Source organism: Gavia stellata, chromosome 13, assembly GCF_030936135.1.
Source record: "Gavia stellata isolate bGavSte3 chromosome 13, bGavSte3.hap2, whole genome shotgun sequence".
Lineage (NCBI taxonomy): Eukaryota > Metazoa > Chordata > Aves > Gaviiformes > Gaviidae > Gavia > Gavia stellata.
Genome location: NC_082606.1, coordinates 9,266,583 through 9,283,377, shown reverse-complemented (window position 1 = coordinate 9,283,377; position 16,795 = coordinate 9,266,583). Strand labels below are relative to the sequence as shown.

General features: G+C 36.8%; 1 protein-coding gene across 3 annotated transcripts in view; it reads left to right on the top strand.

Moving 5' to 3' along the window:
- Nucleotides 1–16,795, top strand: part of TCF12 (transcription factor 12) — a 174,126-nt gene that overhangs the window by 141,977 nt on the left and 15,354 nt on the right. The window contains exons 10-16 of one of the 3 annotated variants that reach the window (XM_059823913.1): nucleotides 1,070–1,209; nucleotides 1,528–1,672; nucleotides 3,210–3,274; nucleotides 7,476–7,554; nucleotides 12,225–12,298; nucleotides 13,221–13,292; nucleotides 14,015–14,221. In XM_059823913.1, coding sequence (XP_059679896.1) covers nucleotides 1,070–1,209; nucleotides 1,528–1,672; nucleotides 3,210–3,274; nucleotides 7,476–7,554; nucleotides 12,225–12,298; nucleotides 13,221–13,292; nucleotides 14,015–14,221 — 782 coding nt within the window. The remainder of the gene's footprint in view (nucleotides 1–1,069; nucleotides 1,210–1,527; nucleotides 1,673–3,209; nucleotides 3,275–7,475; nucleotides 7,555–12,224; nucleotides 12,299–13,220; nucleotides 13,293–14,014; nucleotides 14,222–16,795) is intronic. The other 2 variants (XM_059823915.1, XM_059823914.1) reach the window with 2 other exon arrangements.

Here is a 16,795-nt window from a genome sequence, read left to right as displayed (position 1 = left end):
CTGAATGAATGAGGAAGCATAAAGGTAACATATTGTGCTGGAACCTAATACTAAGTTTTATATACTTTTAAAACAGTTAGATGAAGGGAGCTGTCTACTGATTTAAAGTTTTTCTCATGACATAAATTGCTGACTGAAATTTAAGGGGATTATACACCAGGCCAGATGGACAGAATCCCCCATCCTTTGATTTGTAGGGGCTTCAGAGCCGCACGCTGGAGTGATAGAGAAAAATGAAGTGAGGGCTTCTTGACTCTTCTGGAATTTGACTGTACAATATCAGCTAACAGTCTTAAGTTCTCAAATGCTTGTATATCCAGCATGCCAAAAAAAAAAACGGTTTTGCATTGAACAAAACGAGGGCAGAATTCATTTCCTCGGCCTCACGTCATACAATTAGCTCGTACTGTAGTCTGATGAGGTTTTGGAGCATATTGAAAGCATAGTCTCTCAGTATAGGAATTTACAGAGCACTTCAGTTTGTGCTACAGAAGGAAAACTGCATTGACACACGGGTTTAAGGCTTATGTAATTTACTCATTTTAGTTACTTAAATCTGCTATTATGAAATGATTTTATATTTTTATGGTACTAAGGTATTTTAGACTATAAATCGCTTATTTTAGGTTAATAGATGTTTTGCACTGTATGTTTATGATGAGCTCTGCTTAGCCAAACTTCTCTCCCCTCCACCCCCTTTTTTATTATTTCTTTCAGTCTGGAATTTTTATCAACCCTCTTGATATAAATCTGACCTTACTTGAAGGTCTGTGTAATTAGCAGAAGTACTTGGTATTTTCTCAGCTGTGGTTGGATTGTATTTCAGCTATAAAGTCTCTGTTGGTTTTTTGGGGTTTTTTTAAATAAATATAGCAACAGTGTGGTGGCATGGAAATAGAAGATGCAGTATAAACTGGTCCCCATTTCCCTGCTGATGTTAGTCTGAGTAGCTGAATTCTGTATTCTTTTAAAATAAATTTGTAAAGGAAAGTAGAACTCGGTACTCTTCTTCATTAAATGTATTTTTTTTGTTTTCTTTTTTTATTAAAATAAATAATAATAAAAAAAGATGGGACCCACAATTCTTCTGACCTCTGGAGTTCATCCAATGGCATGAGCCAGCCCAGCTACGGTGGGATGCTGGGAGGCTCCTCTTCCCACATGTCCCAGTCCGGCAGTTACGGCAGCCTGCACACACATGACCGTTTGGTAAGATACGCAGCACAGATTAATGTATTTGTACTTGTGTATGGAGATCTGACTTACAAGGATTCGTTTCTTGTTTGCTGCTCTTGTATGTCAGTTAAAAACCCAGTTGTCAGAAATCACAAACTTACCGTATTAGATTTATGTCCTTTTATTTATGTCTGCTGTATAAATAAAAATCTGTGACTGTATAGTGGTCTGTTCAGAGGATGGATGGGTCCCTTTATTAAAGAGCTGGGTGTTGTATATTTGGTATCTTAAAAAAATCAACATTTATTTAAAGACTACTTAATGTCTTATGTCTTTTTCTCTTCTCTCTAGAGCTATCCCCCACATTCAGTCTCACCTACAGATATAAATGCCAGTCTTCCTCCGATGTCTAGCTTCCATCGTGGCAGTACCAGCAGTTCACCTTATGTAGCTGCCTCACACACTCCACCTGTCAATGGATCCGATAATATTCTGGGTAAACAGTTCTTCTTCCTTTTTAATTTTACAAAAAAATGAAGTTTAGGGCTGCATGATGCAGAAAAGTAGTAAGATTTAATTTAAAGGATGCTTGTTGATCAGGGATACCACACCACTGTGACATTTCTGTTCTCAGTATGGCTGAGAATGAGGCAAATTGTTTTGCAGTCAGCTTAAGACTTACTGGTTTATTTGCTTTCACAGCCAAGCCTATGCTCAGGAGATTATATCCATCTAACTTAATGGCAATTATCCTTCCATATTTTCATATATGTACACGTTCATATAGGTAGTTCTGGTGCTGCAGTTTTCAGAGCTGCTGTATCACCAAGGTACTGTGCAGGAGAAAGGCAGGAAGACTGTTTCTGTGGGGAGCTTGATAAACTGCATCGTAAATTCCTCTCTTAACTGATTTAGAGATTACTGAGCAGCCAGTATGGTGGCTGGTTTAGTCTCTTCCATGCTTACCTAGAAAGCATGAAATATAGGATGATCATCTGTTCCTTGCACATATTTGCACATCTGAAGATACAGCTGTAGAAATTAAATGCTTGTAGGTACCCCTTGTCCCTTGTCGGTTCAGTATGATTTGCACTTAGCTTCATTTTAAGTAAGCTAAATTTAGTTAAAGTGACTGTATTGACTTTGATCTGGGAGATGTTTTACACTCAGATCTTTAAAGAGAACCCAGTTAAGGAATCTGCATGGGAAATTCAGGCTGCAAAATCCAAGTTTGCCACAAACTGGAAACAGCGAGTGTTGCATGATTTGGATTTCTGATGTGAATGGCTTACATTCACATTAAATACAATTTTTTGTCATTAGAAGTTGATAATTGGAGAGAGGAGACTGACTTTTAAAGGGTCTGTCTTCTACAGTAAAGCAGATAATTCAAAGGATTCAGGTCCTTTCTGTGTCTCCAGTTGGCAGGGCTTCAGACCTTCTCTTGGCTTGATGGTGTGTGAAGCAAAAGGGCACGCAAAGCTGCTGACATGCAACTAAGAGCAGGGGTGACAAAGCTTGGTGGATAAGAGCTTTTCAGGGATTTTCTAAAATAAAGATGAGAGTACAACACAGGGAATTAGAGAGGGGGAGCAAGGAGACACACAAGGAACTATTCAGTGATTTTTGGCTTTAAGAATTAATGAAACGTGCAGCACTTCAGTGATAACAGTTTAGAAATAAGCTGCAATAATACAGTTTTCTGATTTTTATTTTCTTTTCATATTTTATTAAAATTAGCTTGTGATCCTAGAAAAACAATTTCAGTCCTTTTTTCTAACTGCTTTCACTTGTTGGTCCTTAAGTTATCACAGTGATAACCGTTTGACTTTAAAGAGGAGAGCATCTAAATTTAAATCTAATTGTTTTAATTCAATTTTTTAGTATAATGCGAACTGATTCTGTTGACACTGACTTCCTCAGAATATCCATTTAAAAAGTGGTTGCTCAACTGTATGTGGTGAATAAAATAGTAAAAGTAAATGAAATTTTAGCTTTAAAAATAAGTGTTGGGTTTGCTTTCCACATTCCAGGAAACAGAGGAAATGGTGCTGGAAGCTCACAGACAGGTGATGCACTTGGAAAGGCATTGGCATCTGTAAGTAGCAGTTAGAATATTCAGATCTGAAAAACCTATTTTGATCATTGCATCCATTATTTATGTGTTCATTGATTTTATAATATCAAATCAGCAGTTTTCATGTATGAAGTTAAAATCATGTAGTAGGGTACAATGTCATAGACAAATGTCTATAATTAAGCAAGTGGAAAATGCTTTTATTTGTAGAAGGTTTGTTCTGACTTCCTTTTTTTTTTTAAGTGATCAAAAATTTAGGGCAGATACAGTTTAGAAAATTGTTCAGACAAAGTAAAAGATCATCATAAAAACTTTAGGGTTTGATTTTATTATTTTTTTTTCTGTAGTGTTCTAGTTAAAGACAAATATTTTTAACATTACTCTTAAAGCAGATCCTGCCTCAAGGTTTAAAATGTTTTCTCAATGGCCTTATAAAACTGAGAGGTTTTGAATGCTGTGTTGTATAGCTATAACTTATGGAACAGCCTTTAAAATGCTGTATATGCATAAAGTTTAAACTCTTTAACTCTTGTTGGAATAACGTAGATAATGTAAAACACTGCAAGTATCTTCAGTGTACCAAAAGCTCTGTTTACATATGTGTGCATACAGCAATTATTTTTGCATTAATACAATCTGATGTACTTTTTATAAAACAGTAACCGATACAGTACAGCAGAAATTTCAGAGTTAGGAGTGGTGGCTGGGGGAGCACTTTGTATTTCCTGTACGTGGCAAACAGGGAGACTAAGTCTGATTTAAAAGATAGAAATGACTACTTTGCAGCCCCAAAAGACCATTCCAGGGTTGGATTCTGCATCCCTCACGTCATACCAGGGAATGTGAATGTGCATATTCGTGCAGATCCTGTTACCCTTGCATCCCCCAGAGGGTCATATGTTAAAAGATTACTAGATCTGATAATGCCTGTAATGTCCATATTGGGTAGGAGAACTCTGACCTACTGGCTTTGAGGAGAAAAATGTTGTCCCTGTTGCTTTTGGGGATTCAGCAAGTAGATAACAATTCATGAGTCCAGAGGGGAGTTAACACTCTCTTTTTGTCTGTTTGAGAGCTGTCAGAAAAGAACTGGGATCATTGTGACTCTGAGAAATAGCAATGCTTACATACTTCAGGCTGTTCATTACTCTGCAGATGTATTGGGATGTCTGCTGTTCTGCAGCCTGATCAAAATTTCTCTTCTTAAGTCTGACACGCTGGCCAGTTAGACCTGCGGGACTTCATGATGTTTTCCACTGCTCTCCTTTTTTTTAAATTATTTTCTTGTCCTTTCAGGTATTTTTGCCCAAGTCACTAGCTGAGAAAACCAGGCTGATGTTTTGAGGAAAAAACTCTAAATATATTGCGAGTGGAAGTCAGGGCAGAAATGTTTAATCTAACTGGTGGGTGGGCTCTGGTTGTCATAGAAACTTGTTTCTGTCATCCCATGTTGTTGCTTGGCAGGAGCAGCCAGGTCATTCCATAAATCATTTCTGTCATAGCTGATGGTGATGCATTCCATCTGCTCTATCAGTGCATGCCATAGTCTGCACACTTCAAATCCCTCGCCTCATCCATCTGCTTCCCCCGCACCCCGCAACACACGCACACCCAGCACACTTTCTGCGCTTGTTGGGCAAGGAGCACCGCTCACGGAGGGAGGTGGTCTCTCCTGCAGGTGAAGCTAGCGCACATGAATTTCGATGGCTAGTAAACCAAGAATGTTCTTCTGTTTGAACAAAGTTTTATTTAAATACTGCGATTGGATTTACCTTTTCTTTTTTTTCTAAGACGACACTATATGCCTTTCTGTTAGGATTTTAAATACTACAGCTGCAACTGTTGAGAGGAATTTCTAGTTTTAAAATTCTGTTGATGTACATCTCACAATAGGCCTTTCATGTGCGAAACATCAGAGGATACGACATTTGTTCTTCAGTTTAGGTATTAAAGACCATACAGAATAGTATGTGATTAAACATGTAAGGCCAGATAATACATTTGCAAAGGTTCTTTTATTTTAGGTTTAAGCCTGGATAATTGTGGTCTTAATCTCAGGGTAGGCAAGAAAGAGAATTGTACATGAAAGTATTTACACAAAGTTCCCAAAGCCCTGTGGATTATGCATTAGTTTGGATAATGAACTAGTATAGATAGAAAGAAAAGAAAATCTGGGTATTCGTGCCATTTCTAATGTGTTTCCCTGAACATTTGCCAAACAATAACCCTTTAAGATTGTGCCCATGGAGGGTTATATGGCAGGAGAAACATCTGGTTTATTTCATTGCCTAATGCCAAATCAAAACACTTGGTCTTTAATTTAGAGGAGATCAAACAGGAGGACTGTTTAACTTCGTTGATTATATCAGACCTCTTTGTGATAACTTATGTTTTGATTCCTACCTCAGAACTAGGGTAAAGGCCTTTGTACGGTCTCGGTAGTTAAATAGCCGCTGGTCCCCTCACAAAAGAAAAGAAAATGTAGGGAAGTTGACTTCTAAAAGTAATTCATGAATTAAGTTTCTTTGTTGCTTTAGACTCAATAACATTAACATAACAAAGACTAACTGAAATGTACACTGTAGTGTTTAAAAAATTGGACTAACAGCGCCGAGGTTTGGCTCTGCAGGCTCTCAATTGTGCAGCTTTTGTCTAAGAGCCTTTTCATTAGACTCTGGCATATTGGCACCCTGCTGATTGGAATGGACCATGACTGATAGGAGGAGGAGTCTCATTTGTTGCAGTAAAATGAGTCATGTTACCGTTTAAGCCTGGCAGAAGGTGTCAGGGTTGTTCATCATTGGTCATTTAACAGCACAGTGGCCAGGGACTGCATGCAGAATAATTCTGACCTCGTGTTTTAGTTGTGGCTTTGGTATAATGTAGGTTTTCCCTCTTATAAAATATAGCAAAATAGAATTGGCAGGTAGAGTGGTGGAAAACAATCAGTTTCAAAGGAAACTTCATGGCCTTTGTTCTGACATCATTTTAATTTTCTGTATCTTATCTGTCTGGAACTCTCTACAGTTCCCATACTGACACCCAAGATTTATTTTTATACTGATGTACAATGCATGAATTTCCTATAATGGTCTGAAGTAGTTTGTTCTTTTAAATGTATTTTCTTTCTAGCATGTATGAAAAGGAAGAGGTATTTCCATTAGAGAACTGATGGTCTTTTCTAATGAAAAAGTATGATAGACCAGGAAGGAGCATGTGGTCTATCGGGTCCTAGTTTTGTCAGTTCAAAAAATACAATATGCAACTTAACCAAGTCCCAGTTTATTGTCAGCTAAATGCTGAAATGTCATATTGTCTGTGTGAAGAGACATCAACCACAGTGCCAGTGAATATTTTTTAACTGTCATCTGATGACTTAAGAAATCCTGGTCTTTGCTCAAGTAAAACAGATTTGAACTGATGGCCTATAAAAATATGTTCTAAAGTCCATAGTCAGCCTCTAAACCTATTTAGTCCCCTTCACAAAATTAATTTTCCAAGAATCTTGAAATTTTAAGGTTTAATTGAAGTTTTAAGCATTATGTCTTCTGTATTTATCAAAACTTTTTAATTGCATTAATAGCAAAGAATGAATTGTTGCATGTTGAGGTTTAGTATCTTAAGGGAGCAACTGATAGAGAAATAAGAGAGAAAAATTATGTGCTGCAATACATAGAAAGACCAACAAAATTTCAGATGGTTTTTGTTTAGTTAGGTACCAATAGTAACTAGAGTTGAATGCGTTCTTGGTATTTTCTCTTCTGAAGGATTAATTTTTAGAAGATAACATGTGTTGACTGCTAAAATCTTTTATCTCTCTAAAGTTTGGGAAGTCGTTATTCCTCCACATTTTCCTGAAGTTTTGTTTGTTACAATTATCTGTGTACTGTTCTCTCTTACATACATCGTTCCCCTTCAGTGATAAAAAGGCTGTAATTTCTGCTGCTGTTAAAGTAAAAGGAAGATGAGTTATACTTGTGTCGCTGTCAAATACAGGCTGTGCTTGTTTTGACAGCTGCTTGAAAATGAAAGTTCTCTGGATGTTTTTAGAGCCTTGAGTGTAATAAAGCAGAGCTGTGATTGTGAAGAATCAAATTGGTTTTTTATCAATCCAGCATCAAGAGTGACAATTAAAAGCATGAAAAGGAATCCTAATAGCTGGGGTTTTTTGATTGTGTATTATGACATGTATTGATACACAACCTCTTTTGTCTGTTGTTAGATTTATTCTCCCGATCATACCAGCAGTAGTTTTCCGTCGAATCCATCAACACCAGTTGGATCACCATCGCCTCTTACAGGTAGAGACTAGCCGTTTGTCAATAACTTGTTTGTTGTTTTGAAAACATCCTGTTTGGAATCACAGTGAAATCAACAGTAGCTTCCTTCCATAATTACTTGTATATTTTGTTTAATTTTCCATTGTACTAAACCCAGATCTATGAATCCAGATTCTTAAATATTTTGTTATGAGCATTCACCTTAAATCCTGGCAACTGGCTTTGAAAATTAGCTTATTAAAATAATCTTTGAAAACATTGAATGACCATATACTATCATGGCTATAAAGATACCTGTACAGATCTGTACCATTGAAGAGAAATAAGAGTGGTTTCGTTGGGGTTTTTTTAAAGCTGTACGTTCAAACTCTGCGGCAGCTTTCAGTGACAAACACAGCAGATGCGTGTTCCCTCTAATGAAAATATAGTAGGCTATGAGACTATCCAATTTTTACACAGGATAGCTTTTCATTCATATCTTTCATGAATGCTTTCATTCTATGGGAGAAGAATTTCTGGCATTTTTCAAACTAAATGCTCTGTATTGCAGCCACCTCTGTCACCTGTGCTTTGTGTGTTTGTAGTGTGAATGTGGGAAGAAGCATTCCAGTGTGGAGATGAACTGTGGGCAGCTGCCTACAGCTATTAGTGGGTAGTGCAGCTTTCACAGACACTGTGGCCTCAGCTGTCTAGTAAAAGTTGAACAGCTGTTCTCCATATAGAGAGGACTGTGAAAGCTCCATTGACTTAAATTTGTTGTTTAACAAAGAACTAGAATTACAAGCAAGATGATGTAACTTTAACCCTGTTCTTTTCTATAGTGCAATTTGTTAAATTATTTAATGTTTATACAACAGTCTGTTTTCCCATTCTCTGTTGTTTAATATATCCCTGCAGACTCCTGGCCATTGGTCACTTTTTTGCAATGGTGCTTTGATTTTTATAAAAAATAAAATTAACTTACGGTGAAAGGTGTACAGAATGAGCTTAGCTGAACACTTTTGTAACCTAGAGTAAAGTTATTGCATGCAAAATGCAGTCTATATGTATGTATGTGAATATGCAGATCTATATATGCGATGTCACTCAGAAAACTTTCATCATTCATACTTCACTTATGTGTAATGGACACTGCTCTGCTTTTCTGTGGACTTAATGGATTAATGAATATCTGACGTGGCATACCTGAGCAGCTGCTTTGAGCATTTTGTTTCTATAACTGAAAAATCCATGTTGAATAGAGTAATGATGGGATTAATGGGATTTTTGATTTAGTGATTACAGTTGGCAAAAAATGTTTTGTGTATCCTTGTACTGAAAAGGCAGATCAGACCAGAAAATTGTCATTATTTTTTTGTTTTGTTTTAACATCAAAGCAAATATTGAGAAGAGCTCTGTGGCTGAAAGGAAGAACTTCTGACATTTCAAAGTATTTCAAATTTTAAAGATCCCAATTGGAGTTCTCTGATTGGATACCACACCTAATTTTGTAAGCATGAAAGTGCTAGCTAATTTCTGGTTTTAGAATACAAATTGGAGATCCCTAAAATTAGAGTTTTCCCTTTGTTGTTGATGCCTTTGCCTGTTGGAACCTGTATCAAATGTAAAACTCTCCAAAATTTGCACTTTGATTTGTGTTCCTTATTCTGGATTCCAATGGCTGAGACAGTAGTAGATATAAACAAATACTGAAATCCTTCTCAGGCGCGAACTTAGCATCTGCTTTACAATTATACCCTCCTACCCCACCCCCTTTAATTCCAGGGATACAGAATTTATCAAGCCTTTGGTAAATTGCTCCAGTAGTTAATTACCTTCATTTATGAATCTGGACTTTTATCTTTATTCCCAGATGAGTCACTAAGAACACAGTGAAGCACAATGTAAAGTAATTACTACTATATTTATTGCTATTTATACTCCTGGTAGCCATTTTCTGTCCTGACCCAAAAAGTTATTGCAGATAAAACAAATGTTTTATGTATACTGAAATATATTTTGGAGCATTTTAGCCTTCATTGTGATTTTACTCTTTTGCAGTTAGTTATTTGTTTATTCAGCATTTTTATTAGTATATAGATTTGAATAAGTCATAATTTACTTATCCTTTAATTGTAAATTACAGTCGGAGCACTCTATTTGTCATTTAAAGCATTGAGAGATAGTGACTTCATGAGACACTTAAGTGTATAAGCTCATGTTTGACTATTTGGCTATTATGTTACTGAATAAGGACTAACGACATTTTTTTATTAATTTAACTAAAAGCTTTGAGAACAACATGATGAAAACCCCCAAGAATTATGAGACAATAGTGTGTTTCTCATCTTCCCAGCCCTCATTTAATTTTGCATTTTACATAAACATGCCCAGAGCTTAGCTTCTTGCGTAGTTGTAATGATTGTGTATATGTGTGTGAAGTTAATACGTGGATCTGAATGGTCGGAGCCTTGGTATTTTAGGAATCCTTCTCCCGGGATCAGAGGTATTTGGAAGGGTTCGGTCGGTTCTGAGGATGCAAAACCAGCCCTGTGCCGGCTCGGATGCGAGTGTGTGTTTGAAAGGGGAGCCAGGGGATTAGTGTTGGGGAGACTTGGAGAGCAAGAGCAATACTACAGTGATTACTATCGATGACCCCTGTAAATCCCGACACTTGCCTGGCTTATTTGTTTTTTCATGCTGCTATGTTGGTACTGCACTAAAAGCTGCAGTTGTTAATTGCAGGGCTTGTGGTGCCAGGATGCTTTTTAACATAATTGGTGGATTTCATGCACAAACTTCTAGGCGGGGGAGTGGAATGAGGAAGGCAGGAAATCGGTGCCATCTGGCATCCTGCGCAGACGTGGAGACAGAGTATGCCACCGCGCAGAAAGAGCACTAGCATTACTAGAGGTGTGATTAAAAACTGCAGGTTGCAGTTGGGTCCTTCCTTTGAGAGGAGGAGTAGTTGAGTATTTCCTCCCCCCTTTTCTTTTTGTTTCCTTTGTGAGAAATCCCACTCAGAGGTTTGTTCTCGGCTTACATTAAGGAAAATAGTACCTTTTTCCATTTAAAAAAAACCCCAAACTCATCAGACTAGATGCGCAGGCGTTGAGTCTGTTTGCTTTCTTTCCTTAACTGGTTGCCTTTCTCCTTAATATTCAGCTGATGCTTTATCCTAGGAAGTGGTACGCTCACTCCTGTTAGTAGTGAGCGCTCATTAAAGCCTTGACTCTATGGTCTTGTCTCTGAAAATGGAGTTTTGACCAGATAAAAATTGGAATGTTACACTGAGCCAAAATATTCTAAAGTTGTTTCATTAATGCTTTGCAAAAGTAAGTGGGACTCCAAGAATTATTCCCAAGTTCAGGAATGACAATAATGCAGAGCGAGACTACAGATCCAGACCCAGAGTAGCTGTGTGAGTGTGAGGGTTGGTAATTATAAACTTACTCACTGATGTCGTTCTATTTTAAAAGAGAATTCCAGCACAGTTATGGCAGCTCTGGGCTTTTATGAAATTGGAGATGGTTTATTTTTTTTTTAATTAGAAAGGAAATATTTAGGTATTTTAACAGCTATGCAAGCTGTACTCTTTTTGTTAAATAAAATCCCTTCTTTAAAAGGTAACTACTTGCAGCTTTCTGAACAAAGGAACTGTAATGTTATTAAACCTTTTCCCAGTTTTCCAGACGTACAGCTCTGGCTGTTATTGAAAGAACAAGCCCACAGGCTCTTCCTTTAATGAGCTGCTTTGGATTGTATGTCCATAATTTATTAATGTAATTGCTTTATTATTACATTTGTATGGCTGAAAGGAAGCTGTCTCTAATGGACATAGAATTTCATGTAGTATCTTTATACAAGATGCATTATTAGTTGGTGAGAAAAATACATGTTGTACTAACTTCAGGTTTTGTTTTGGAAGTACTGCTTTATTAGTTACTGCATTTCACATCTAGTTATTTCTAAATTTTACATGGTAATTGGGTATATTTATGTCATATTAGAATAGATACGTATTTGAATTTGCGGTGTATAGGTAACATGGATATAATTGTTGACTTGTTGCACAGTCACTGATTCTTTAGCTGCCAATTTACCTTAAATTTATCTGAAATAACAAATGGGAATAACTTGGGTGTATTTTTACTCTTCTAAACTTGGAATGCATTATAATCCAGACAACATAATCTAGAACTAGACAAGATAGAACTAGATCTAAAAGCTTTCTTTAAGTTTCCTTATTTAGTAGAGAGGTGTCATAAAAATGGTTTTCCAGTGATCCTTGATTCAGTGCCTATTTGATTTATTTAAATATTTTTGTTGTATATTTTAACACTATTAAAGATATGCCTACATATACTGAACATGATCTGGAGAAGAAAGAATTCAGCAGTCTTTTTATGGTGGCACTGGCAGAAGGCAGGTATTTCAGATAGTGTGTGTGTTTAGTCCACTCTTTTGATGTTGAAGTACTTTGAAGATGTTACTGCTTTGTCATCCATAATGTGTCTAACCATAGAGATGCCAGGATATAAAAATTATCCCTCAATAAGGCAGAATGAAGGAATTTGTCCTCCTTCGTATGCCCATATGTTAGCTTACCTTTATGCAGAATATGTTGGGTTTAATTATGTTGAGAAATACTGCATCTCTGCTTCCCACTTACGCTGCCTGAATCTGTGCGTTAACCTAGACAATTTTGACAGGTGCCAGTCAGTGGTCTAGGAGTGGAGGACAAGCCCCCTCATCTCCAAACTATGAAAACTCTCTACACTCCTTGGTAAGAATTGTTGAAAGCTACATAGTACTTTTTCCTTAAGAGTTGAAGGCTTGGGTTTGTATAAATCCTGCATATCATTAAAGGAAACAGTAGGATAGCATTACAAATGAATTCTTTGCTAACAAACGGCCTGTTCAGTTGAACAATATAAGACGTGCAGGGTGTGTCTTTCACCATCTGTTCCTTGGGCATCAGGCTTCTGTGCTGAGGACAGCTGGTGCTAAAGCGCTGTTATGAGATTCTGGTACCTTTTCACAAATCCATAGCTAATTCTTATCTAAAGTTCAGTCTGGAGAAAAGATAAAGACTTCATGCCTTCGCATTTACTTGTCCTTCCCCCTCTCTCCCTGAAATGGTAGTCTCTTGGGCTTGTTTTCATTACTCTGTTGTTAAAGTATTAATGTATTTTATTTGTAATTATTAGTTATTGGAGAATGTTCATTTATTAGTTAGTGAAACATTTTACAGAAAACACACAGGAAATAATCTACAGCATTGTAAATTTTCTTGTTTTGAAGATTCAGCAGAGGATTTAAGTTACTGACTTCTTTTTTCTATTTCTGGTACAGCATCGGGAAGGAAAGGGGAAAAATTTGAGGGAAGGTTTTGATTACCTGTTAATATTTCTAGTTTCCGCAGATGTAATTTCTTTTTTCTGTCTAACAAGAATAAATTTAAGCTAAATCAGTTTTCTTTTCTTCAATATTTTTGCAATTAAATATAATAGTTATGTACATCTTAGAATCCTAACATAACTGCAGTGTTAAATATTAGCCTTTTCTTATCTTAATATAATCGGATCTCTGTTGCATTAACTTGACTAACAATTTATTGCTGACATGCACATCAGCTGTTTCCTCACCTCTTTTTTGAATTAATCTTAACCTGTGCTTTGCTTCCTGTTCTGTCTTGACTTTGCCAGAAAAATCGAGTTGAACAGCAACTTCACGAGCATTTGCAAGATGCAATGTCCTTCTTAAAGGATGTCTGTGAGGTACTATTTCACTTTAGATGGTGCCTTTTTGTGTTTCAATTAATGCTTCCTTCAGATTCCCCATTAAAAACTTAAATCAGTGTAGCGTATGACCCATCTTTTGACTCCAACATTCTGCTATTTCAGTTTCTAGAGAGCTGCAGTGTCAGACTTGGTTTGGCTTTGGGGTTTTTTTGGTCTTTTTTTTTTTTTTAAAGGAAAGTGATTTTAAGACAGACTTTTCTGCAGTAACGTACAGAACTCGCTTTTATTTCTGAAATATCTAATCTGTTTAAAGAACCATTTTAGAAAATGATAACTTAAAGTTTTGTCCAGTTTTTTTGTAATACAGGTTCTCAAAAGCCACTGCCTCTCTTAATTGTTACCAACGTGGTGAGGCTGATTTTATGATCATTCTTTCTCATCCTGTGTTAGCTTATTTTGTAGTACTTCCTTTTTGCTTGTTCATGCCATGTAATAGAAGCTGAGTAACATTAACCTTATAATAAGCTTCACTTTAAAAGCTGCCACCTATTTGTGGAATGAATGCTATCTCGAGCAAAATCTCCAGATATCTTGCCTTTTTCCTGTTTGTTTGTAGTGCTGGTAGGTGCTTTCAAAGTCTTGTGATACTGCATTTCATCTTCTATCTTTAATATCTCCAAGGTAGAAACTGTTACAGTATAATGAGTCTGCAGATTTATTCAGTAATGGCTGTTACTGTCCCTCTTAAATCCCAACAGCAGTCTCGAATGGAGGATCGCTTGGACAGACTTGATGATGCTATTCATGTACTACGAAACCATGCTGTGGGGCCTTCAACAAGCCTATCAGGTGGCCATGGAGATATACATAGTTTATTGGGACCATCCCACAATGGGCCAATTGGAAGCCTGAACTCAAATTATGGAGCATCTAGCCTTGTAACAACCAACAGACAAGCATCAATGGTAATGGTATTTTTCTGAACATGTGCATATTTATGCATAGCAATTACAGCTGATGCATTTAAATTGCCATAGAGCCTAGTGGGTTAAAACTGGGCCGTAAGATTAATATTTATCAGGAAGAAACTACTCGAGATTCTTGTGGAGGAAAAGGTGGCAGACAACTTGCACCTGCTATGGGTTTCCAATTAGAGGGTTGGGGTGGGGGTGGGCAGAAATGAGGGGGAGGAGAAAGATGGGAAAACTTAGACTTTGGCCTGGTCAGTGGCCCATAAAATCCTGCTGTGACCATATGCAGAAAGCTGAAACTTTCTGCTGAGAGCATTTCAGCTTATACATGCATTTTTTCCAGATGTGTAATAATTGGCAGAACAGTTTTCTCCTTGAAATGGTGAATAGGGAGATTGAATGGGAAAAGCAGTCAAGAAGGACTGAATTTCAAGTGTTCTGGTCTGGAAAAGCTGTTTATTGTAAATTGGAACTAGTCTTCAATAGCAGATGCTGGGCCAGGACTGGGAGGAAGCTGTTGGAATGTGGAACCATAGTGTGCGCAGGCTCAAAATTTAATTTTTTTTTCTAAAAGGAGAGGAGTTTGAGCACAGCTGTAGTGTAAGTAACAATGAAGAGGAAACAACTTCTAGATTAATCCCCAAGAAGAGTGAAATAATTCAATCCATCTTTTTTAGTTTCTTTAAAAATGAGAACTGTGCTGAAAAAATGTAGTCGAGCTTTTCATAGATCAGAAATGTTAAAAGCATTATACAGTAAACGGAATCTATTTGTAGCATTGCTCACTTCCCTGTTTCTTCCTTTTCATTCCTCCCTTCTCAAAAATGCTTAAAGGAAAAAGAGCTTTTTAAAACATGCTAACTTTAGTGGTGCCATGTGTTTGCATGTTTACAGCGTAATTTTAAAGACCAGTTACATGCTGCGAAATTTTCTGTTATAAAACAGATTCACAGCTGGGTACTGTGTGATCAAGGCAAAATTTCACCTATCATCAAAATAATTAGGTACCCCAATTGCTGAAGGGTTTGTATTCTATAAAACAGAATTAGTTCCAGGCTCTGCCATTCGCACGTCACACATCCATTTATATTAATTTCAGAACCACTGCAGTAAACATCAAAAAGAACTGGTTACTTTCTATAAGCTGCGTGTGTCTGGGGGCTTTTGGGGAGGGGGGTACTTTCCAAACGCGTATCCAGCTTTAGGTTTCTATACAAGTTCACAGTTACTTTTAGTAATGAAGGAAGTGATGCATAAATACTTTAGAATTTTTTTTAATACTGTCTCATATTTAATATTTAAAGAATGTTGTTAAAGAGAAAGCTTTACAGTGTTCTGGGGTAGACTGAAATTTAGTCATACAAAAGAAAACTTTTTTCCCCATGGTCTTAATGATGTGGGATGAAGTGAGTGACTGAAACTGCAGTGACAAAATTGTTCTCTCTGACTTGTGGAACCTTCCGATACTGCTAAGCCAGATACAGTCAAATGCAGATAGTGCCAAAATGTATGTAAAAATCTCTTGTTTCTCTTTTAAACTGAGTGGATAAAATATTTATCATAGCTTAGTTTTGATTAAAATAGGTGACAGTGGAAAATGACTCTCCAAAATGAATAAAGGCTCTTTGGTCTGCTGTAGTTTAATGTAGTTGTGTAACTTCAATGTAATACAGACTTGGTTTATCATCTAATGATTGATCTGCAGTTTTGATTCAAGGATACTTGCTGACTGTTAGAAATAAACTCAGATTAGGAAAATGAAGAAAAGATATTTGCTTTTATATTTCATCCTCATGCTTGCAGATCAGCTTTGGCTTGAAAAGTGAGTCAGCTAAAGAATTTCTTGCATTAACCTTAATTTTGTTACATCAGAATAATTGGCTTCAACAGAAGGCATCCTGTCGTGGCCTTGCCAGGTCCCCAAAGAGTGCCCTTTGACATCATTTGCAATTGCAGGAACTCAGCATGACTTAGGATAGAGTCCTGAAATATGTACAGAGCAGAGGTTGGCACATCTGGCTGGAGTGGAAATTGAGTGGTTTATTAATGGCAACTGCATTTCAGTAATATCCCCCAAGTATGCGACGTAATTCTTACAGTATTCAATAATCAATTAATTTCAGACTATACTTATTTACTATTTGTTTTTCTTGAAATAGTGAATGTAGGAGAGGAGAGAATTTGACACACAACCTGAACTATAAGGTCTAGACTTTATTCAGGAATTAAATACTACTTTACTTTAGAGGACCCTCAGTAAATTTTAAGAAAATTATGAGTATTGGCTAACATAGTGAGAAATGTCAACATTGATAAGGGTGTTTGCCTATTTTTGTTTGACATGCTCGTAGTTGTTCTTGGGTTTTTTTTGGTCAAGAAATGTTCATTGGGGTTCAGCACTAAATGAAACTTCCTTGTCAAGGGAGGGGGGGATCTTTATACAAACCATTTTTGTTCTTTAGGGAAAAAAAATAAATTGAATTTCCCTTGAAGAAGATGATCTTGGCAGAAGGAGCTAGGAAATGAGTAATTTAACTCCTTTTTATGTAATTAGTGTAACCAGACATG